At 40.4% G+C, this 21,244-nt stretch overlaps 1 protein-coding gene across 3 annotated transcripts in view; it reads right to left on the bottom strand.

Annotated features, from left to right (window-relative positions):
* PIK3CB (phosphatidylinositol-4,5-bisphosphate 3-kinase catalytic subunit beta) overlaps positions 1-21,244 on the bottom strand; it is a 74,981-nt gene that overhangs the window by 4,588 nt on the left and 49,149 nt on the right. For all 3 annotated transcript variants that reach the window (XM_033150231.1, XM_033150229.1, XM_033150230.1), the window contains exons 11-21: positions 20,298-20,428; positions 19,025-19,078; positions 17,594-17,782; positions 15,819-15,940; positions 14,018-14,161; positions 12,677-12,776; positions 10,596-10,774; positions 9,411-9,520; positions 8,854-8,932; positions 2,501-2,668; positions 818-941 (exon numbers count right to left, since the gene is read on the bottom strand). In XM_033150231.1, the coding sequence (XP_033006122.1) occupies positions 818-941; positions 2,501-2,668; positions 8,854-8,932; positions 9,411-9,520; positions 10,596-10,774; positions 12,677-12,776; positions 14,018-14,161; positions 15,819-15,940; positions 17,594-17,782; positions 19,025-19,078; positions 20,298-20,428 (1,400 nt within the window). The remainder of the gene's footprint in view (positions 1-817; positions 942-2,500; positions 2,669-8,853; positions 8,933-9,410; positions 9,521-10,595; positions 10,775-12,676; positions 12,777-14,017; positions 14,162-15,818; positions 15,941-17,593; positions 17,783-19,024; positions 19,079-20,297; positions 20,429-21,244) is intronic.

The raw sequence follows: 21,244 nt of genomic DNA on the forward strand, positions 1-21,244 counted from the left end.
AGTATTTATAGAATGGTACATGATTTAGAAGGGTATTACGCTTTGAAAGGAGCATTGTTGTTCCATCACTGAGTGAAGCCCCACGTGCTTTAGTTTGGGATAGGGCCCAGCTGTGTAATGCTCTTCCCCTCCAATGTGTGGCTGATAGTTCAGCTTTTGGCACCAGCTGAAAACCCCTGTCTTCCTCCGATGCCTCTGGTGCAGATGGCGGTTGAGATAAGCAAATTATGTGATATTTTCATAAGAAGCAACTGAAGCAATTCGGATTTTATTGCTTTACTGATTTCTGTATTGTTTTTAATTTAATGAGACCCACTTGTGTGATTTGCTTGTGATGAACTGTAAGATCATAGAATTGTAGAGTTGGAAGGGACCCTGAGGGTCATCAAATTTGATTCTGAATTGATTCTAGAATGTATTTTGATCAATGGACTGTGCGATTTTATGTACACTGTGCTAATTTTACCTGTTAGCCGCTCTGAGCCCGGCTTCGGCCGGGGAGGGCAGGATATAAATAAAAAATTATTTATTATTATTATTATTATTATTATTATTATTATTATTATTATTATTACTACTACTACTACTACTATTATCAAGTCCAACCCCCTGCAGTGCAGAAATTCCAACATGTGGTCCTCCATCCAATACGAAACCATACTGGACCCAGCTTAGCTTTGCAAATGTGCTAGCAGTTTTATTTATAGGAGGGACAAAGAGTGGGATATAAATAAAATCAATATAATACACTAGGATCCAAGCAAAACATTTCCCCAAGAAGATCATGTACTGCGTTGTTTGCCTACCATGACCTTACCTGGCCATTCTTCCTGACCATAATATTGTCACTATGTCTGTCTCCTATGCCCAGCACGTAAGTAGCTACACAGTAGCCAGCGCAAGATAGAGTAAATGTCTCAATGGCTCGATCCAAATCATCTCTGAATTGAAAAGAAAAAAAATGGATTTTATTAGTATATTAATGCATTTTATACAAATCTATGCTGCTTAAAATTGAAGAGAAATCGGTGTTTACTGAATTGCCCCTTGCACAGCATGAGGAAAGGATCTTCCTAGATAGAAGGCAAACACAAAATCTACCTTAAAGTCTCTTTGAATATAACCAGATAATGAAACATTGTGAGCTGTGTTTGTATGGGGGCCTTCTAATATGTGAAATTGCTGTGCACATTTAATTCACAGAAGGAACACTGTAGAGAGCTACGCTTGTCCTTTATGAGATTTACTGTGAAAACATAAAACGAACAGGCAGTATTTTTGTTGTTTGGCAACGTTAACGCATCAAGCACCTTGCTGGCAACATGGAACACGCCTCTCACAATTATTGCCTGCAACTTTCAAAACTCTACTCAGAAACACAGTGCTGAGGATCAGTTAAACTGGATCTCAGGATCTGAATGACTGCCTGGTTTGAAAAGACTGACTGTAGCTTTAAGCAAGGACACTGGAAGGAACGGTGACAGGAGACACTTAAAGCATCAGTGGCCAATCTTTTTGGAAACTATGGGTGGTATCCATTGCTCTGGGTTCTGTTGGTGCTAGGATTTCCATTCATGCCATAGAGCTTCCAACCCTCTCTGTTTCCCACACTCTCTCCAAATCTGTTCCAGAGGGCTGATTTAGGAGGCATGTGGGAGGGTGAGCAGGGAAAGAAAAGGGAGGGGAAGTTCAGGTGCACCCCAAAACCCAACTGCAATATATATGGCATCTGTGCCTTGTGTCTGTTAACTGTGACTAAAATAAAGGAAAGCAAAATAGACCTAGTGAACAGGACCATGGCTACTACTCTCTTGCTTTTGACTGAAACTGAATCCCAAGAAGAATAAACAAAGCCATCCATTTAATAAAAGGGATGGGTGAGGGGAGGAATTTCTAAAGGGGAGCATTACTGAAGAATGTTGTTTTTTATTACAATTTTAAGTTAACACTATACAGGTGGAAATGATCACTCCCTCCCTCCCTGGATGTCATGAAAGATCAGAGCATCCTTTATGCCTGATAGACCAGATTCCAACATGGAATTCTGGATGCTTTGAAAAGTTCCACAAGGGTGGAAGTCGGGAGTCCCACACAGCCTAACACAATGAGGATCTTTTGGGATTTATTTTCCTGGGAGATCATGCCAGAGAGGTGCTGCTTTTTAATTAGCAGAAAAGAAAAAGAAGAAAGGCAGAGAGAGGGGTGTGTATGTTTCCAGCTTTAATTTTTATGAGTTAAATCACCCTTAGTAATCTTGTTCAGCTGAATTTAATTCCATTCACTAACTTGCATTAGTTTATGGCTTCTGTTAAATATCTTGTTTCGCAATATGCTTCTTGGAGGAAGTACTCAAGGCCTGTGCTAACAGTTAGATCCCACCACCAACATGCAAATTATGATAGCTCGCCTCTAATGCACTGTAAAGTTCATTTGTGTGAACTGTGAGATGTCAATGTTTTATGAAAAATCCAACATTGTAAAAAAAAAAAAAACAGCTTACCCGGAATTGTATTCTTTAAGCCAATTTAAGAGAGCATCTTTGTTGAATGCAGCAGCGGCAGCAACGTTACTACTATTTAGCTGAATGTCTGCAATTGTCTCAGAAGTAGAAACAACCTCAATTAAGCCAGAATGATCTGCTGTTGCTAAACATCCATAAGGCAATATTCTGAGGAAAACAGAGAAATTATTAAACAAATCAGAAACATGCTTAAAAAATATTTCTTGGGACAAATATATAGGTTAATTTGAAAGACTGGGTTAAAAAAACAACAACAACTACTGGAAACTCAACACAACATGTTGTCCAAGTTCTAGCATTTCAAAGCAGAGGGAGAAAAATCATAGTCTTGAAGTTCTAATATTCTGACAACAGATGGTGCTATTTCTTTTATTTATTCCTTCCAAGCTGCTACAATGGTATGTTGGCATAACAGACTAGGTAGAAGCAGAAAGAAGCATGCAGACCTCACCTGCACAAAAGAGAGACTCTTTGCAGTGTGCTCAGAAGCAAGAGCCTAACTGTTATTGATTTTGTAGGGAAATTCAGTCACTTTAATGTATGTGTCCCATTCGCAACTGACAAGTGGATCTTGCCAATTTAAAACCAGTCACACTTTGTACTTAAAAGGCATGAAATAGCTTCTGGTGTACCAGCCACATGGAGAGTCATTTGGGGAACCTCATGAGATGAGGCTACTTACTTTAGCAAGGAACACAATTGTGGAAGGATAAAGCATCTGGATTCTGAAAAATGGATACACAGGATGGGGCAGTTGAACGAAGAAGTTCTCCAGGCTTTAGGGGCTGGATAGTTTCATGTTGTGAATGGCACTGGAATGGATTTTTGTTTGGGATCTGAGGTATAACTTTGATTTTCTGTTAAAGGAATGGGATAAAGGATGGCAGAATTGCCTGAAGTGGAAGGAAGTGTTTTTTTTTTTAACCAATTACCTGGAGCCTACAGAGTAGGATATATAATACAACCTTTGTGGAGGATTAGAACAGCTTGATTTTCAAATAAACAACAACCTTTTACAGATTGTAAACATTTCTTTTGAAGAACATTCCCACAAATGCCAAAGTTCAGTTCAATGTGTTTAAAACAAATGGTCAATGCAGAGTTAAATAGCGAGAAGCTGTTACTCCATCACTTAGGAAGCTGAATGTTAATGCAAACACACCAAGCCATGTTCATTGGACAGTTCCATTTTCAAAAATGCTCAGAGTAGAAGTCCAGCTATCCTCCTCCCCACTTGCTCTAAGTTTCCTACGTTGCAGGGCTGGCAAACCTCTGGCCATTCAGATGTTCTTTTGTCTCCACCTCCCATCACGTCTCCAAACACAGCAAACAACATCTGGGGGTTTCCCAATCCCTGCCATCATGCTCAATTCAACATTTCCCCATATAATTAAAAATAATATTGCTGAATCCCACCACTAACTCTAGGCGATCACACAGCAGCTGCACTTCTGAAACTCTTCCTGCTGCGATCTAAGGAAGTGCTTTTGAGCCCTTATTATGACCCGAGTATCTTTGGGCGGGTTTTGTGAGGTTAAAGTGTGACGCTTGCTGCCTGCTGCACTTTGTGACATTTCAACCTACCCTTACTTGCAGTTTTTGCTGGGCACGCTTCCAACAAGTTCCCCTTCAAAAGCAGGCAATGATGAAAGCTGCTCAGCCCCCTGAGGATGGTAAGCTCACAACCAGAGGAAAAAACATCCTCGTCAGAGAGACAGCTTGACAGGAGTCAAGCTGGGGACAAATCCTCAGGGCCCTGGTCCACCTCATCCTTGCCTTCAACATCTGTCAGAGGGATTCTTTCGTCCCTATAAAAGAACTATATAAAGATAGCCTACTGACAGATCTATAAGCCACCCTGAGAAATGGCTGCTATTTTCCTTCTGCAATGTCCCCCTAAGGTCCACCTATCAGTTCAAGCCCTGCCTCTTTCAAATAAATTCGATGTGGTTTGGTGCTTTTCTCGTATCAGAATTAATCTTTGAATTTATAACCTTCTTTGTAACAAAGACAAGATTTTACTACAGGCTTGTTGCCATATTTTGAAAAGCAAAAAAAGAGGGCACATTTGCCGACTACTACTTTTAACTATGGATCACTACGATGACTCTCATTTTACACATCCATCAAAAAGAGGACATGTCCTGGAAAAAGAGGACACATGGCAACTCTAAGTCTGCTACAAGTTTTGTTTATCAGCCTCCACAATGCATAACTTTATTCTTCCCTTCATGGATTGTTGGGAGTGTCGGTTAGAGGGGATGGGTCAGCTCAGGAGTAAGAACTTCATGATGCTGGTCTTGCCATTTCCCAAAGGCCTGGTTATTGGAGCACCCTAGAACCCATTAAATGTATTATATTTACCACTGTCTGTATCATTCTTCCCCGATTTGGTGTCCTTTTGCCCACTTTTATTTGTTCCATAAATATTTCCTTTCCATAGCCATGCCACATTTTTAACAATAAAAAGGAAACTTATTGCTCATTATTAGTGTTGTCCCTTTTTCCTTAACAGGAGATCAATCCTTTAATGGCTACATGGCAGGCAGAAATTCAACAGGTAAAGCTTTAACCTGCCACTTCCACCTCCATGCTAACAGAACAATATGTGCTGAATATCTGCCTTTGGGGCAATGGTTGAAAGCATAGAATGAATATATTTAAAGGAAAAATTGGCAACCCTATTAATTAAAGGTAAAGGTAATCGACCCCTGGATGGTTAAGCCCAGTCAAAAGTGACAATGGGGTTGCGGTGCTCATCTTGCTTCAGGCCAAGAGAGCCAACGTTTGTCCACAGACAGCTTTCTGGGTTATGTGGCAGTATGACTAAGCTACTTCAGGCACAATGGAACACTGTGACGGAAGCCAGAGCACATGGAAACATCGTTTACCTTCCTGCTGCAGTGGTACCTATTTATCTACTGTCACTGGTGTGTTTTCAAACAGATAGGTTGGCAGAAGTTGGGACAAAGCAACAGCTCACCCTGTTGCGTGGATTTGAATCACCGACCTTCTGATCAGCAAGCCCAAGAGGCTCAGTGGTTTAGACCACAGTGCAACCTGGTCCCCTTTACCTTTTACCCTATTAATTAGAGTTAGTCTGATGACATACATCTGTAACCACTTTATAGACATCACTGTCAAAACTGGACCGAAAGCAGATATGGTAGTGCCAGACCAAGGAACTGAAGGCAGGGAAAGCCAGGTAAGATCACCTTGTCTCCATTTGTGTGAAAGGGTGCATAGCCATCACCAATGCTATTAGGAGGTATTAGCAAAGTGAGCTCCAAGCATTTGGAGACTGAGTCACAAGAATCCTGTCCCTCCTCGCAGTGACCTCTTTTGATAATGCAGCAGGATACTGAACAAAAGTATGAGAATGAGAATATACATTGAGGATGACATTATTCGGCAGACTCTTTAGTTTCCTAATTTGTGTTTTGTTTTTTTCTTTGGAGGGGAATACTTAAGCACCAGAGCTTCCCAGGCAGAGAATTCACTTTCTCAGCAGTATGCCACTTTCTCAGCAGATTGTAAAACTCCACAGTTCCAATCTTCAGAGGCAGGCCTGGTCATTCTGCTCTCTGCTTCCCTCTCTATGGAGAACAGGGCTTCAACACAGTCATTGTCTCAGACCAGGCACCCCCAAACGTGGCCCTCCAGATGTTTTGGGACTACAATCCCCATCATCCTTGACCGCTGGTCCTGTTAGCTAGGGATGATGGGAGTTGTAGTCCCAAAACATCTGGTGGGCCTCGTTTGGGGATGCCTATGTTAGACCAACCTTCTCCAACCTGGGCCCTTCAGATATTCTCAGAGTACAACTACCACCACCCCCAAACAATAGGGCATGTTGGCTGGCTCATGGCAGCTATAGTAAAAAAAAAATCTGGAGGATACCAATATAATGTAGATGTATTGCTAATGAGGACTACCCTCCCCAACTCCCCCCCCCCCCGAGAAAAGCCTGGACAAACATCTGCTGGGGTGGCAGCTGAGGAATCCAGCAGAAGTCTCTATGGCTGGGTGACGTTGGTCTGAGCAGAAGCAGACTGTGCCCCATTTTCTCCAACCTAGATAAAAAGGTATTCAGTCGCTCCTGTAGGTTTTGGCTAAGCTAAACTCCTCTTACAGACTCCAACATTGCAATTAAATGGGGGTATAAAAATAAGCACAAGGATTTCTGATGGAGTTTATCTCGGCTCATTTAGCCTACCATTCCTTTAAAAAAACAAAAAACAAAACAAAAACCTAACATTATTTGGAAAAAAAGATTGACACATAAGACACTTAGTATAACAGCTGGTAAAACATTTCCTGGAAGATTTAAAAAGCAACCTTTGCACTGCCTCATCCTACTCCATTTCCTTAAGACAGCCTCAGATAAGCGTGAATCAGAGAAATCATTTCAAATAACTCTTCCAAACTCAGTGCTGATTGCCAACAAAGTATGTGGGCGAGATTTATAAGCTCCACCCTGCATTAGGGAGGCAGCAAATGCAAAACAATTGCTCAACTTTCTCATTTTTATTGTTTGACATATGCCAGATAGGGAGACCTTACTCTAACTCTTAGCAAAATTCAAGCTGCTTATTTGGAAGAAAAATATCTCCAAATATTTTTCCTGTTACCAAAAGAGATGGTAAATCAATATATAACTTCAGAGAAAATGAACACTCATTTGTTTACCCTGATGGAAGCAAATAAACTTCCTGAAATAATCTATATTTAAATTCTTCTGATACCAGAGACATAATTAAAGAGAACCTCCTCGTGAATAGCATATTTGCCTGATGGGTCACTGCTTTACAACTGCCGCTCTTATCTGCGTGGGCTATTGCTGTGTGTCTGAAGCTCATTCTGTTTGTTCAACTCCTACAAAAAATATTTCAGATATGAGCTCAAGATCACCATCTGGTGTGTCAAGAATACGCTTCCTAGCCTTGTAAAACAATGTGCACAGTAGCAAGTAAAATAAGCAAATAGACTCCTATTAACTTACGGCACAACAATACTCCTATGTAAGACACTCTGGTCCAGGAGACAAGGGACCATGCATGTGACAAATGGCCAACAGAAGCACTTCAGAGGGTTTGGAAGCCACATTGTTTATTCTCATGTAATGTTAAGAACCACAGTTTCGTGCAGGAGCAGGGAACCAAATAGACTTCTCATCCAGCTCTCTCTCCCTATTCTCTAGTCCAAACCCCTTCAGACTGCTGCCCATGATAGGTCCTTTTTACAATGGCACTGAAGCTCTGCAATTCCCTTCTGGGAGATGCTTATTCAGGGCTCTTTTCTGTTGGGGCTATTCTGAAGTCAAGCAAAGGTTGACTTCAGGGTTATGTTTGCAGTTTCAGGGTACTTTTAGGATCCCTTCTGAAAGTTGCAGGGCTCTTCCCCAAAACTCATATATTGGGTTCTTTACATGTGTGTTTTTAATGTTAATTTGATTGGTTTGGGTTTTATGTTTTAAAACAGAATGCAAATATTTTAGTAAGTAAATAAAACAGTGATTTGGAGAGGGAAGTGACTGCCAGTGGAAAAAGTGGAAACCACTAAATTTGAAGAGCAGGATTCAAGATGTGCGCATGCATTTTGTTTAAACTTTTGTATGTAATCTGACATTTACTTATTTATTTTGTTTATTAGGTGAATCAAGTTGACTCGTATTTGCAATTGTTCCATTTACCAGGGGTAGCGTCTTCACCCCATTTTGTTGCTAAGTGTGCTTTCTTTGCAACTGTGGCTCAGCTGTAACTTAAAGCGATCCTAGAGAGGGATAGAACTTGTTACTGTGCATAGAGATGTACTGCCTCCTAGATATCTTTGCAATATACAAGGTGTCCCACAATGGTTTTGCTAGCGACTGAATATTGACAGCACAAATCATGGTATCATACAAAAACACCTACAATGCATGGAAGGCTCCAGGAGGAGAAGGAGTAGTCACAGACGGCTCTGCCATGCAGCACTCAAGCAGCTGAGATGCTGCTGGAGATGAGAGGAACCCAGTTCACAACTTCCCTATAGCAAAGTGGCCAGCAATGAATCTGAATAAAGCCATACACAGCTCAGGACCCAAATGTTATTTGCACTGCCAAAACTAACACAAGAATATAGAATCAGACAATAAATCAAACATACCATAGGTCTAATATCACCCCCTACCAAGAAGTTAAAAATGAATAATATAAAAAGTGCAGCCATCTGAAGCAGACTCTTTGCCATTTGTATGTAGTGCCCAACATGTTCATAGTCTAATTATACATCTCTGAAAAGCAAGAGCTTGGCAAGAACACAGAAAATCTAGTAACTGCAGGCACTCTCACCGAAGATCTAGACCAGCCTCTTTCCAAAGTAAATCCATCAGGCGTAACATCTGAAGTGTTAACATGTCTTGCCGTAGATCTGCAAAATAGGAAGGCATGATTTTATCAAGTAGCTGCTACTAAGAAATTTGAATTAAAGACCAACAGTGTTATGTACATTGCAACGAACACAAATTAATTTCAAGGAGATTTGTTCAAACCTCTACTTCAGGGATGGAGAACCTTTGGCCTTCTGGATGTTAAATCAGCCACACCCACCATGGTTAATGGTGAAGAATAATGGGAGCTATATGATGGAAGCTGTAGTCCAGAAATATCTAGAAAGCCACAGGTCCCCCGACCCCTGCCTTAATTACAGTGGTGAAGTTAAATGGAGCCATGAATAAACCCTCTTCTTCCCAGAATGCATTGTGGTACAAACAGCACCGAAATGATAGAATTTATCCAGTGCTCTTTCACTTAACAAAACTAAGGGATTACAGTGTCAAAATTCTGTGGTAACAGTAGCACAATTAAGATAATAGCAGTAAGGGGGGGGAGCTGTTTTGTTTACTCACCATCTCCATTTTTAAAGATGATCCCTACCAGATCTCCACCAAACACTTTATTGTTGTATACGATCCACAAGGGCTTCATTTTAGAGTCCATGTATTTACATTTCTCCACACTAGGCCAAAGTGTAATAAGTAATGTTAGTGACTTAAAAAGGGAAATGAACAACCCCCCCCCCCCTAAACGTAGCAGGGTAAAAATAACTCTGAAGATAACTCAGTAATAGAACACTGCAACTTGGACAAATGCCTTTAAAAACTTTCATTTTGCTGCTACAGTATGAGGTACACTGGCAAGTTGGCATGCTATGTATATAGGGTATGCTACATATATAGGGTATATAGGGACTCAACTAACCTGCTCCACTAGTGGAAGACAGCACAAGGGCTCCTGCTAGCATAAACAGAGTTCCCCTGTTTCCCCACTTTCCTAAATCAACTCTAGAGGGCCGGGAGAACCTCCAGAATGGCATGTCGGGGAGGAGACAGGAGTTTGTTCCGTCAGGCAAGCAGAAAAGCTTGCATGGATGGAATAACCTCCTTAGTGATGCATTGAATTCCACACTGAAACCCATAGATCTTGGATCTCTATCTGGCAGCTACCAAGGGAAGGAAATAAGTGTCTATATTAACTTAGAAAACATATTTCATTTTTTTTACACACACACATATTCTACCTATCTGGATTAGGGTCTGAAAGACCAAGGAGAAGTGTGGGTGCAAAGGAAAATGTGTGACCTTGCTGAATGCAGAGAACGTCTGTCAGGGCATCAGCCTTAGCTTCGCATTTTCAGGCTTTGTGGAGCTTGTGCCAACATGAGATAGCCTTAAACTGGTAGGTTTTCTGATAATTTGTTATATCTTTTTGTCAGTCGCTGATTGCTGACTTGAAGGTGGCACATGATTATTCGAGGTATTGTAAGAACACATTTTAAGTACGAAAGGTCAATCACAAAAATCTTTAGTCCAAACCAAAGCAGGCATCTTAACCTTAGGAAGCCAGAGATTTGCTTACATAGCCAGGTCAAAGCGGGAGGGAGTATGTCAGCCACATGAAGACATGCCGCCTTGTGTGCCAACAAGTCTGCTGAGCAACGCAGCCAACAGAAGTCAAAGAGCAAGAGCCTTCTGCCTGCCTGCTTCCACCTAAGAGCTACAGCGTACATAAAAGCAAGCGACCACTTCACTTACTACAGTTCTGAAAGCAAAACGGAAGGATTCAGAGGGGACTGGAGATTGGAAAGGGCTTCTTTGTAGGTCCTTTGTTTTAAACAGGTGTGCATTGCATCTTTTCCTTTGGCTCTGCTTTGTTTCACAGCATTCAGTTTTATTATACTATTCAAAGTCTTCATCTTATTCAATGCTTCAACCTGAAATAAATTTGCAGAATAGATTTTAACTTCTAAATCTCTGTGAGGTCAAAGTCTAAGTCAATCAAAACGGAAGGGATCAATCTCGCAGAAAACACTGCATTATCTGACTGCCACCCTCGATTCTGACTGGGCAGCAATGACATCGACAGGGCCCCCATTATCTGCACTGCCCATCTGGTGCAAAGTTAGCACCATGGGATAAAGCTGTGAAAAAGCAGCATCCACACAGGTGCTTTTTTTTTTAATGTGAAAAGGATCCTTAACTACCTAGATCCAAAAAAAAAAAAGCTTAATGTTTCTGTCATCTCGTCTGTCAGGGTCACCAGAAAAATATTTTACTCATTCCATTTATTCAGATGTATACCTGATTGTTTCAATGTGATCACAAGACTCCCCATCCTTAGCTATTTCTCTCTGCCCTTGTACCTTCAAAACCCATGCTTACATGCTAAATCCAAGCCAAAATAGAGGCTCTGTTTTTCGCAAACGTCGGTCACAAACACAGATCCCACTGCAACTTCTGCTTTGCTGTTTCTCTCAATTATCTTCAACTGTTATCTACTTACTGTTGGGAGTTTCTAGTAGGAAGCAGCTGGGATGCCTTGAAAATAATTGTTAACACTGCAAAAGTGTTGTGCACCTCTCTGCAGCTCCAACATAGATCAATTCCCTTATTATTAAGTGAACTAAGTTTGGGATAGGAGGCTACGTAGGTTCCTCCCCACCAGCACTGATTCACTTTCAAATGTACAGTTGTTTCTTTGCTGTAAAAATTACCTTAATGCACCAGGCACAGTTTAAGGGCTGAAACTTTCTTACAGATAAGCTGATTTATGCCTGGCAGGATGCTGTGGAAGCTGTATGGAGTTTGATTACAGAAGAGAGGCAGTGGAGACCTGTCAGGTCAGCCATCTGTCAAAACCCAAAGCTCCCTAATTTCCACAATTCCAGGAGCTGTGCAAACATCAGCAACAAGGGAACATAATGCAACCTGTGCTGTACAAACAGGAACTTTTTGAAGTATTTCTACTTTGTATTTCTTCCGTGTTTGCACAGTTGGGAATTTTTTTCGCCCCTTCTTTGATTGCACTGACATGCACTTCCTCCTCTAAAGTGCACAGAAATGTCACAGCCCCAAAGCCTATCATTGCTGAAATATGCTTAAGACTCCCATTCCCTTCTAGGAGCTCATTCAAACACATTTGTAAGAAAAAAAACCATTTTCAATACTCCCAAGCTAAATGATTTTCTTTTGCAATGCAGATTCCATTAGAGCTGCTGAATTCAAGTAACTATGGTTGCACAGGGAAAAACCACACACATCTAAATTTTTGCCAACCTACAAATCAACTATAAATAGCACCATTTTCAAAATTATTTCATTAGCAAAGACCAGCGCTTTTTTAAAACTGCAAATTAAATGCATGCAAAGATTACCACTACTATGCTAGGTGGTGTTTAAGCCTAACTCAAAAAGGGCAGAATCAGATTTATCAGATTAACTGCTAAAATTCCAGATTATGTCCAGGACATCTGTTTATACATCATAGTATCCATCTATCCTCTCTCTGCTCATCTCATTCCTATTCACAGGCAGCATTTGCATGTCTCAGTATACCATAGTTAATGGTTTTCTATGAACATAGAGATGGCTCCTCTCCTAGGATGAGCAGACACAACAAACCATAATCCCTGTCTTAGAGTTATGGCCTGAAACCACAATATTAAGCCATACTTTGTTAATGGCTTAGTATCATGGTTTGTCTGAGCCAGGATAGGGGGACAGTGAAGTGGGAGCATTCTCCATGTACATAGTAAACTGTTCCTGCGATGTGCAACCTGGACCATCATCGCATCTCCAGGAGTGACTTGAAGGTAAGGATTCAAAACAAGCAATACCTGTCTGGAAAGTACTTTCATGTGAGCAATGCTTCCACGGCAGTAAGCTTCAAGTATCACACCAAACTGCACTGAAATGGCAGGTATGTGCACTTCTGATCTACAAGAAAAGATTAAAAAACCCTCCATGTATAAATACGTCTCTCGCAGTCATTCTACATAATTAGGGAGTTGTATGAGGGATGTAACAATATCACGTCAGTGTTTTAAAAATGGAGAAATTCAAAGTCAAGTGAGCATGTACCCTTTCATTTGGGACAGCATGATACAACTGTGACCTCAACTCCTTTGCAAAACAGCTGTCCATCCCATGCTCCAAGTTAAGCATTCTGAACTCTCAAATCATACCTCACTAAAAGGAATAAAAATGAGTAGACATGAGTCTTGTCATGAAGTCAGTAAAAAATACAGGAAACAGCACGGGAGTCAAAGGTTTTGGCAGGCACCTTCCCATGTGGGAGGGTTTCCCCTGACTTCTCTTCTACATTGTTAGCTTATTTTGTAGTAGGAGGAATGCATGCTTGGAGCCTTGCCAGAGAGATGGGTTTCTGATGGGTTACAGTGCCACAGCAGCACCTACCATCCTTCTGAAGTCCTTCCTCACTGCTGTTCAATGTGGCAGTGAGACGACTGGGGAAGAACATAGCTGGAAGGGAAATCTCAAGCACTCTCCCTCCCACATGGCAGACCGTATCCTTCTCATTATTATTATTATTATTATTATTATTATTATTATTATTAATTTATTTGTACCCCGCCCATCTGGCTAGGTCCCCCAAGCCACTCTGGGTGGCTTCCAACAAATATTAAAATACATTAAAATGTCACAGATTAAAAACTTCCCTAAATAGCACCTCTGATTTTACATAGACAGGCTAGGACTGTTTCTTCTTTGAAGGCAGAGAACATGCCAAAAGGTGGCAAGAAGGAAGTTAATCTAAAGGCAGGAGTTAGGTGGAGTTTTAGATATTTTTGCTTTTATTTCGTAGAATTTATATGCTACTTAATTGTAAAAAAAAGCAAGCAAGCAAACAAAACAGCCTGAAAACGGTTTACAAATTTTCCTACACCCTTGCTAGAAGCTTAATCTAGATCCCTTTTGGTGCCTGAGGCATGAGCTCAGCCTTAAGAGTTTCTCATCACATCTATTAGGGCTAAGAAACTTGGTCTCAGAACAGGGGAGTCTTCATTTTCCAGTTTTTCTGACAGAACATATAAATGAAGGGAGGGTGAGACTAGTCTCAAGGACACCAAAATCATGGTATCAGTAAATTGCTACAGGATTTCTGTGGAAGAGATATAATTTATACGTGTGCATGTCAATAGATGAGCAAGCCTTACCTCAAATGCCAAAACAGCACCTGTCCTATCCTCCTATTTGCCAGAGCTTTCTCTAGCAGGAACCTGGAGAGAGCACAGTCGAGAAAAGGTTCATATTTCAATACTTGCACAAGCTGCAGAAGATACTGAGAAAGTTCTTCATCACTGGAAGAAGATAAAGAAAATCCAAGAAACTAGCTTAGTTGTGGGAAGATGCATTAAATGAACAGGAGGGAAATTCTCAACATGAAATGCATCCGATTAGAAACATGTTCATGATATACAGGTATGAAGCAAATGGATGATGTGCAGTGAATAAACGCAGAGGATAGGAACCAGAAGGATTACAACAGCAGCAACATTTATTATCATTCATAGCAGATATCTCTGATAGATGTACAAAGTATTCAATGTCAGTCATATGAATTTGTCTTAAAGATCATCAGGCAAGTTCAGTAACTGCTTTCTGGCTTTCCTGTGCTTACCACATCTTTAAAAAAAGAAAAGCTAGTCTGCAGCTGTTTGGGTTTGAAATGAAATTTGAAGTAATGGGTTGTTTGTTTGCTTTTTTAATCTAAGGAGGAAACATTATTCATTCATTTATTTGTGAAAAAGAATGACTATTACAAGTGATAAAATAAAACACTTCTGAACTACCAAATAGTTCACTGTAACTTAAGGGGTTCTTCTCCTACTTACAGCCCAGCAAAAAATAATAATAATGTCCAAACAAATTAACATGTTGTACAGCAACTAAAACTGCTCTCCTGAAAAGTATGTCAAATGAAAAGTCACCCCCCCCAAAAAAAAATTTACATAGGCATTCAATTATTTGATCGCATTAAGGGGTTAATAATGAATATACCTAGAATGAATTCAAAGAAATCTAAGAACAACTCTATCAGAAGTACTGGTTTATTACACAAGTCTAGACCAGCCTGACAGAGCAAATCACCTTGTTTACATTTTACTGAAGTCAAAATACGTTGTTAACAATTTAGCCTTGAAAATAATACAAAAATGTTGTATATCACATCCAGTACTCTTGAGAAGTCAAGGAAAATAGTAGCATAGCAACTGATAATATCCCATTTCTTTCCTGGAGCAAAAATGGCATTAAGCCCATGAAGATTTTAAGTAGATAATTAAAAAACAACAAGAAATTTTCAAGAAGCTTCTTGAAAATACAGAGTTTTTAACATCCATGAGCAAATTGGATGTACAAATGGCAAACTTAAGCATGCTTACTCAAAAGTATATTTCACAATTTTCAGTGGAGCTTATTCCCAGATGTTTGGATAGGACTGTAGACAGAGGACATCAGTGACATACATAGGTATGGAGGAGGGAAAAGGGATTCAATTCACATTTAAAGACGAACCTACCAAATCCACACTTTCTGAAACAATGCACAAACTGAAGCTTTGTCACCCTTCAAAATCTGCACTTCTCTGAATTTTGCAAAGCAGTTCTCCAGTTAAGTAATGTGTGAAACTTAACTGGAAACTTAACTTAACTTCTAGGCGAACCTTTAAAAACCCATCTGCTTTCCTTAAGGCTTTTGACCCAGATACCAAAGGAAGCCTTCTTCTGTCTCAACTGGACAGCACTTCCCAAAGGAGGACCACCCACTCCAGTTCCACTGATATGATCGGTAAACTGGGATTGCAGCCTAGCCCACAGCTGGACACTGAAGAGGCTGTCTGCTCCTTAATTTGTAAGATTTATTTCATGCAGGGTGAAAGTCACTGAGTCTTTTCATTGTGGCTGCATTTTAATTCTTTGAGTTAGCTGTTGAAATAAAAGTTGCCAGGAAACTCACCTCATCTGCCTTAAACAGCCTACTGCATATTCTCTTACATATTGATCTGGATAATTGAAATCCAGTAACTCTAATGCTTCTCTGGGAGGCAGCTTGGACCATATCTGGAGAAGAGCCTGAAGCTGTTTAGGAAAATAAACACACACATAACTAAGCAAGACTAAATAGATACTTGTTTAAGAATATTCATAGGCAGATTTTCTGAGGAAGGAAGGTGAAGTGTGTTCAACAACTACATAGCATAAATCACAGGTACCCTTCCCCACCCCCACCCCCGACTTTAGAGAAAGCTGTAATTCAGGGGGTGCATTTCTATTTTCATCTAGGTGTAAATGCCTTCCCCCACAATTGGGGGGGGGAAAACGGGCTGGGAATAGCTGGCATTGCTTTTCTAGCAGCAGCAGCAGCAGCACAACCACCCACCAGAGGGCAGAACAGAACAAGCACAAATATCCGAGTATGGCTGATGAAGCACCAGAGGAAAAATGGGCAAAGGAGGTGTTTGTGGAGAGGGCAACAAATTGGATGTGGCATCAGATAAGACACTTAGAATTATCTGGAGCTCCTTCTATGATGTGTTGGCACTTGACATTCATTTAGTATAGTTGTCTGATCTTGACTGTGACGGAGGCAGGCAATTTAGTTCAATTTAGTTCAACCCTTCTGCTTCATTGATTACCTGTTTACACGACTGAACGACTGAACAACAACAACAAGTTCAACCCTGAAGAATTAATTACAGATTCTAAAAAACCTGGGGTACTGGCTAGTTTTATATGACAAACTCTCATATGCATCAACCTGCTGTCCACATGTGGAACGTGAGGGTCTGTCTTTTGCATTGATCCAGGTTATCTGCTTAGGACTAATTAACTGTGGACATTAGGCCTGGCCCGGGTAATATCTGGTTTTCCATCTTGTGATGTATCAACAGCTAAATACTGTGATATGCTGATATATCATGATGCCTGACTCTGGAATTTATCTCAGCTGTTTCTTCCTCCCCACCTTAGGGGAGTCGGAGGGGTGGGGGGCTTCCTCAAAGGCAGACAGGCGGAGCCTGAGAAGCTTCTGTTTAGTGTCAGAAAGATGCTAGTCCTGGATTTCAGAAGTGGAGTCAGGAATAGTCACTGCTACTTGTGTGCAATGCTTGTTTATCTTCTATAAAGTGGCACAATTACTATACTGTACGTTGGAATACCAGACAGGTGATACTGACCCACAAAATCCATGCTTGTTTGGAAATCTGTATATAGGGAATTAGTATGTGTGTAGCATTTCCAAAGGAGCTGGCAAGCCCAAATTGGCAAAATGCAAGCTTTAGTAGTTAAGAGCAGGGCTGGAGAACTTGTAGCCTTCCAGAGCTGGTGGATTGCAACTCTGATCACCCCTGATGGTTGGGCCAGGCTGACTTGGGCTGGTGTGAGTTCATCAATCAGGAAAACCACAGGCACCCATCCCTGAGTCAGTGCCTTGTTCACATTAGGTTGACCCTATAACAGTAGGTAAACAATCTCTTCTTCAGATCAAGCACCGCTGACAAAGAAGGTGCAGAGATGTAGCCATGCAAAGTCCACTAAAAACAAGGAAGAATGTTGTGGCACCTTAGAAGACTTAAGAAAAACCAAGGTCCATTTAATGGCAGTTGGTTTCACTGATGGGCAGTTAATGGCAATTAAAATAAAATCTCCCACACTGCTACGCAAATAAAATTGCTCACATTCTGCCCCTGGCATTACTATTATTGCTGCACAGGTATTTCTTTTTCCTCTTACCTGAGCAACATCTTCAAGTTTGTTCCATTTGACAGAGAGCAACAGCTTTGGCAGGGATTGTGGGAAGTTTTCACGACAGTCATACCGTAAAGTCCAAATGAGATCCATTTCATTTTCACAGAGCTGAGACAAGGGGTCCCTTTCCATAATCTCCTTTAGCTCAATGTAGAACTTTTTGCCACCACGGCCCTTTGGATAAAGGTCGAGAACCGCTGTTTACAAGTTATGCATATAACGCCAAGACAGTTGTGCCTATTTCTATACTGCATGTCCAAATGGCATGAAGCTAGAACAGCATGAACTCTCTCCTTGCTAGCAACTAATGTGCATTATATGAATTTAATGCTCAACTTTAGCAAGTGTGGACTTCAACACTAGAGGGCACTACTGCTATTTCCCCGTTTAACCTGGGAAATATTTCTGCTGAGCCATGCTGGAGGCTTATATATGCTGCATGGGCACTGTAGATGTCTCTAGACCCACACAACTGATGAAAATCGAGCATTTCTAGCAACTTAAATGCTAGTATGCAAATGATGAAAAAGAGCACATGAAGTCAAAACTGAGGAACAAGTCACTAATACTTAAAAGTAGTTTTGCAGTTACAGGTAGGTAGCCATGTTGGTCTGCCATAGTCAAAACTAAATAAAAAATATATATTAAAAATCCTTCCAGTAGCACCTTAGAGACCAACTAAGTTTGTTCTTTCGTGTGCATGCACACTTCTTCAGGTGATGCTAAAAACTGACTTTTGCATTTCCAACACCTGTTATTGAACTGTAACAACTACCACCAAAGACTTAACATTTTAAAACGACTATACATGCTATCTCTTCTGATTCCACATTAATTAAACATGCGTACAGAAGATGTTTCAGTGAGTTTCAAATGGAGCTATATATATCATGAGTGGCAAAAATTGTTGATAAAGTCTCTACATTCAAGAGGCTATTAGCACGTGGATTTATTATCTACACTCAAGTTGTGTATAATAGAACTTGGTACAGTATTCTTAGATCAGTTATTCAGATGAAATATTTTGTTGATATAATTAATTCTTACTATTTTGCACATTTGTAAGGAATTTGTGCACTATGCTGAATGGCATATTATTTAAGCTTTAATTTCACAACATTAAAATTATGGGCTATGACATGACAACCAAGCTGTTCATATTTTTTAGGATTCCAAATTTGCAATCATTTTAAAAATATGACCATAGTGTGGGCTTGGCCTTCAGTGGTTTGTAGGGAAATGAACAGGTTTTGTATGTTTACCCTGACCTTTAAAAATATAATTTTGAAAGAGCAGAACAACTTCACTACACCCTGAAGAGATGCTTTCTGGACAAGCAACAGGAGGGTAATAAAAATACATCTTGTTCTAAGTCTTAAATGGGGGAAGGATAATTGTTTCACCTTTGATACTTACTGCCATACCAGAGCTATCATTATTTCTTGCAATTTCAGCTGCCTTTTCAAGTATCTGCAACAACAAACACCAGACAGGAATTAAATGACAATGTTGGAGAACAATGAAATTAAATATGATCAAACGGCATGATCTCTATTATTTGAAAAGTCATGTAAGTAAAAAAAATATTTATGCTCTTCTTTCCCAACCACTTTTGCTAAGTGCAGTATATAAATGCATGTACATTATACCACAATATTCCTACATAAACAAAGTGCATAATTCAGCAGGGACTGGATTTTTGCACTGCATCTTCTAACGCACAACAACAGAACTGAAAACAGCCTCATGTACGGAAAGAATTAGCTCAGGAGCACGTAGACTCTGAAACACTATGGTCCCCAAAAGGTCAGATTTATTTTGGCTAGAGTTGTGCACTCTGTGATCCCCCAAGTTTAAAACATTTCTCTTACACTGTTAAATTTGGCAGAACTGTAATCAAAAATCCTTGGGTTCAACAGCCTTGATACATTTGCAGTAGAAGTAGGAAAATGGACATGGGTCATCAGCTTGGCTCAGATTATACTCTGGTCTCCAAGATGGATAGGTTTGTTGACTATTTCTTAATATGGAGTTATATATCACCGTTGGTTTAAAATTAGCACTAATAGGAGAAGGGCAGTTATGCTGAAACAGTGGAAAGCCCCCAAATGGGGTACTCTGAGGAGGGAGCTAAGCCAGCCCAAGATTTGCTGCATCCTGAGATGCTCTTATAGCTGGTACTGGCTGGCACCAAGCTTGATCACTGCATCAGCTTGGAGCTGGTACAGGGATCAGGGTTGATCTGCCTGTCCCCCACCCTGCCACCATGAGTGGCCAGGATGTGGCTCTGCTGCTCTGCAGAGCCTTGGTGGCAGCAGCAGGGAACAGGATTGTTCTGCTAGTGAATTATACTTAGTCATAACCAAGGGAAATGTTAGTCATGACTAACTTCATTCCCACTGATGTTTTTGTGACTAACTTCCAGGGTAATCATATATATTTCTGCTCAGAAGCCCCAATGTGTATAGAATTGAATCCTTTGTGAGCAGTGTGTGCACATGTGCATGTGCGTACATGCAGTTAGCCAAAATGTTTTCCAAGTTTAGTCAACTTTTTGTAGACACATATTCATATACTTGAGTGTCGTTACAACAGCAACAACTGAGGAGCAACTCTGTAAAGTTAGAGAGAATGGATTCAGGATCATGCACGGAGGAAAAGAAAATACAAGAACCCATAACAATCTTACCTTATCAAAGGGAGGGTAATAAATAGGAAATTTGGAATACTCTGGAAATTTGATCTGCAAAGCTGTTGCATTTTCAGTGTATGGATTTGTCTGCACAGTTCCCATTGGATTCAACATTTCTTCAAGTTCATCTAGGTAACCAGAATATACATTTTGTGTTTATATTTAAAAGCATTCAATCTGTAGCATATCTAAACAAAATTCAAGTCTGTGTTAAATGTATACTAACAAGGCAGGCAGGCCACATTAGCAGAAAAGCCACAGTAATATAGACAAATAAAACCATCAGTCTCAAGTAAGCAGAGCCCACTTTTATTTCCTATATAATTTTAACTTTACAGGTTGGGTTTTAAAAGTCACAAGGCAAACAAGGCAAGCTGAGAGAGGTGGTCAACTTCCACTGATGACTTTCATAGAAATCCAACACACACTCTACCCATCCATGGCCCCCACCCTGAAATGAAGTGCAATAATTTTATCACACTGTGATGCACAGAGAAGTTCTTCTACTCCTGGACCATTCCTATCTGGGAGTAAGAGATACCTTCCAATTCAATGTAGAAACAAGTTTACAAATCCCAGAGGTTGGAAAAGTTTACAGCGGTCTATTTCTATTTTAAATCCATAATAAAAATGTAGCAGACTTGCTATAACAGAAGTGACGAGGACATGAATTAGGCTCCTTTCAGGATTATCCTTACTGTGTTGGATTTCAAGTTCTGATATCCTGTCTCAGTGGTAGATGCTGGACATGTCATTAGCTTCATATCGAACATGGTGACTGGTGTAGTTATAAAGCTATTGCCAAATGTATGGTACAACAGGCCTTGCTCCCAATTAAGTGTACATGGCAAGTGTAGCCAATGGGGCCCTCCAGATGTTGCTAGATGTGGTTAGGGATGCGGTCCAACAACATCTGAAGGGCACAGCTCTGGCTACCCTTTCTG

Source organism: Lacerta agilis, chromosome 5 (assembly GCF_009819535.1).
Source record: "Lacerta agilis isolate rLacAgi1 chromosome 5, rLacAgi1.pri, whole genome shotgun sequence".
NCBI lineage: Eukaryota > Metazoa > Chordata > Lepidosauria > Squamata > Lacertidae > Lacerta > Lacerta agilis.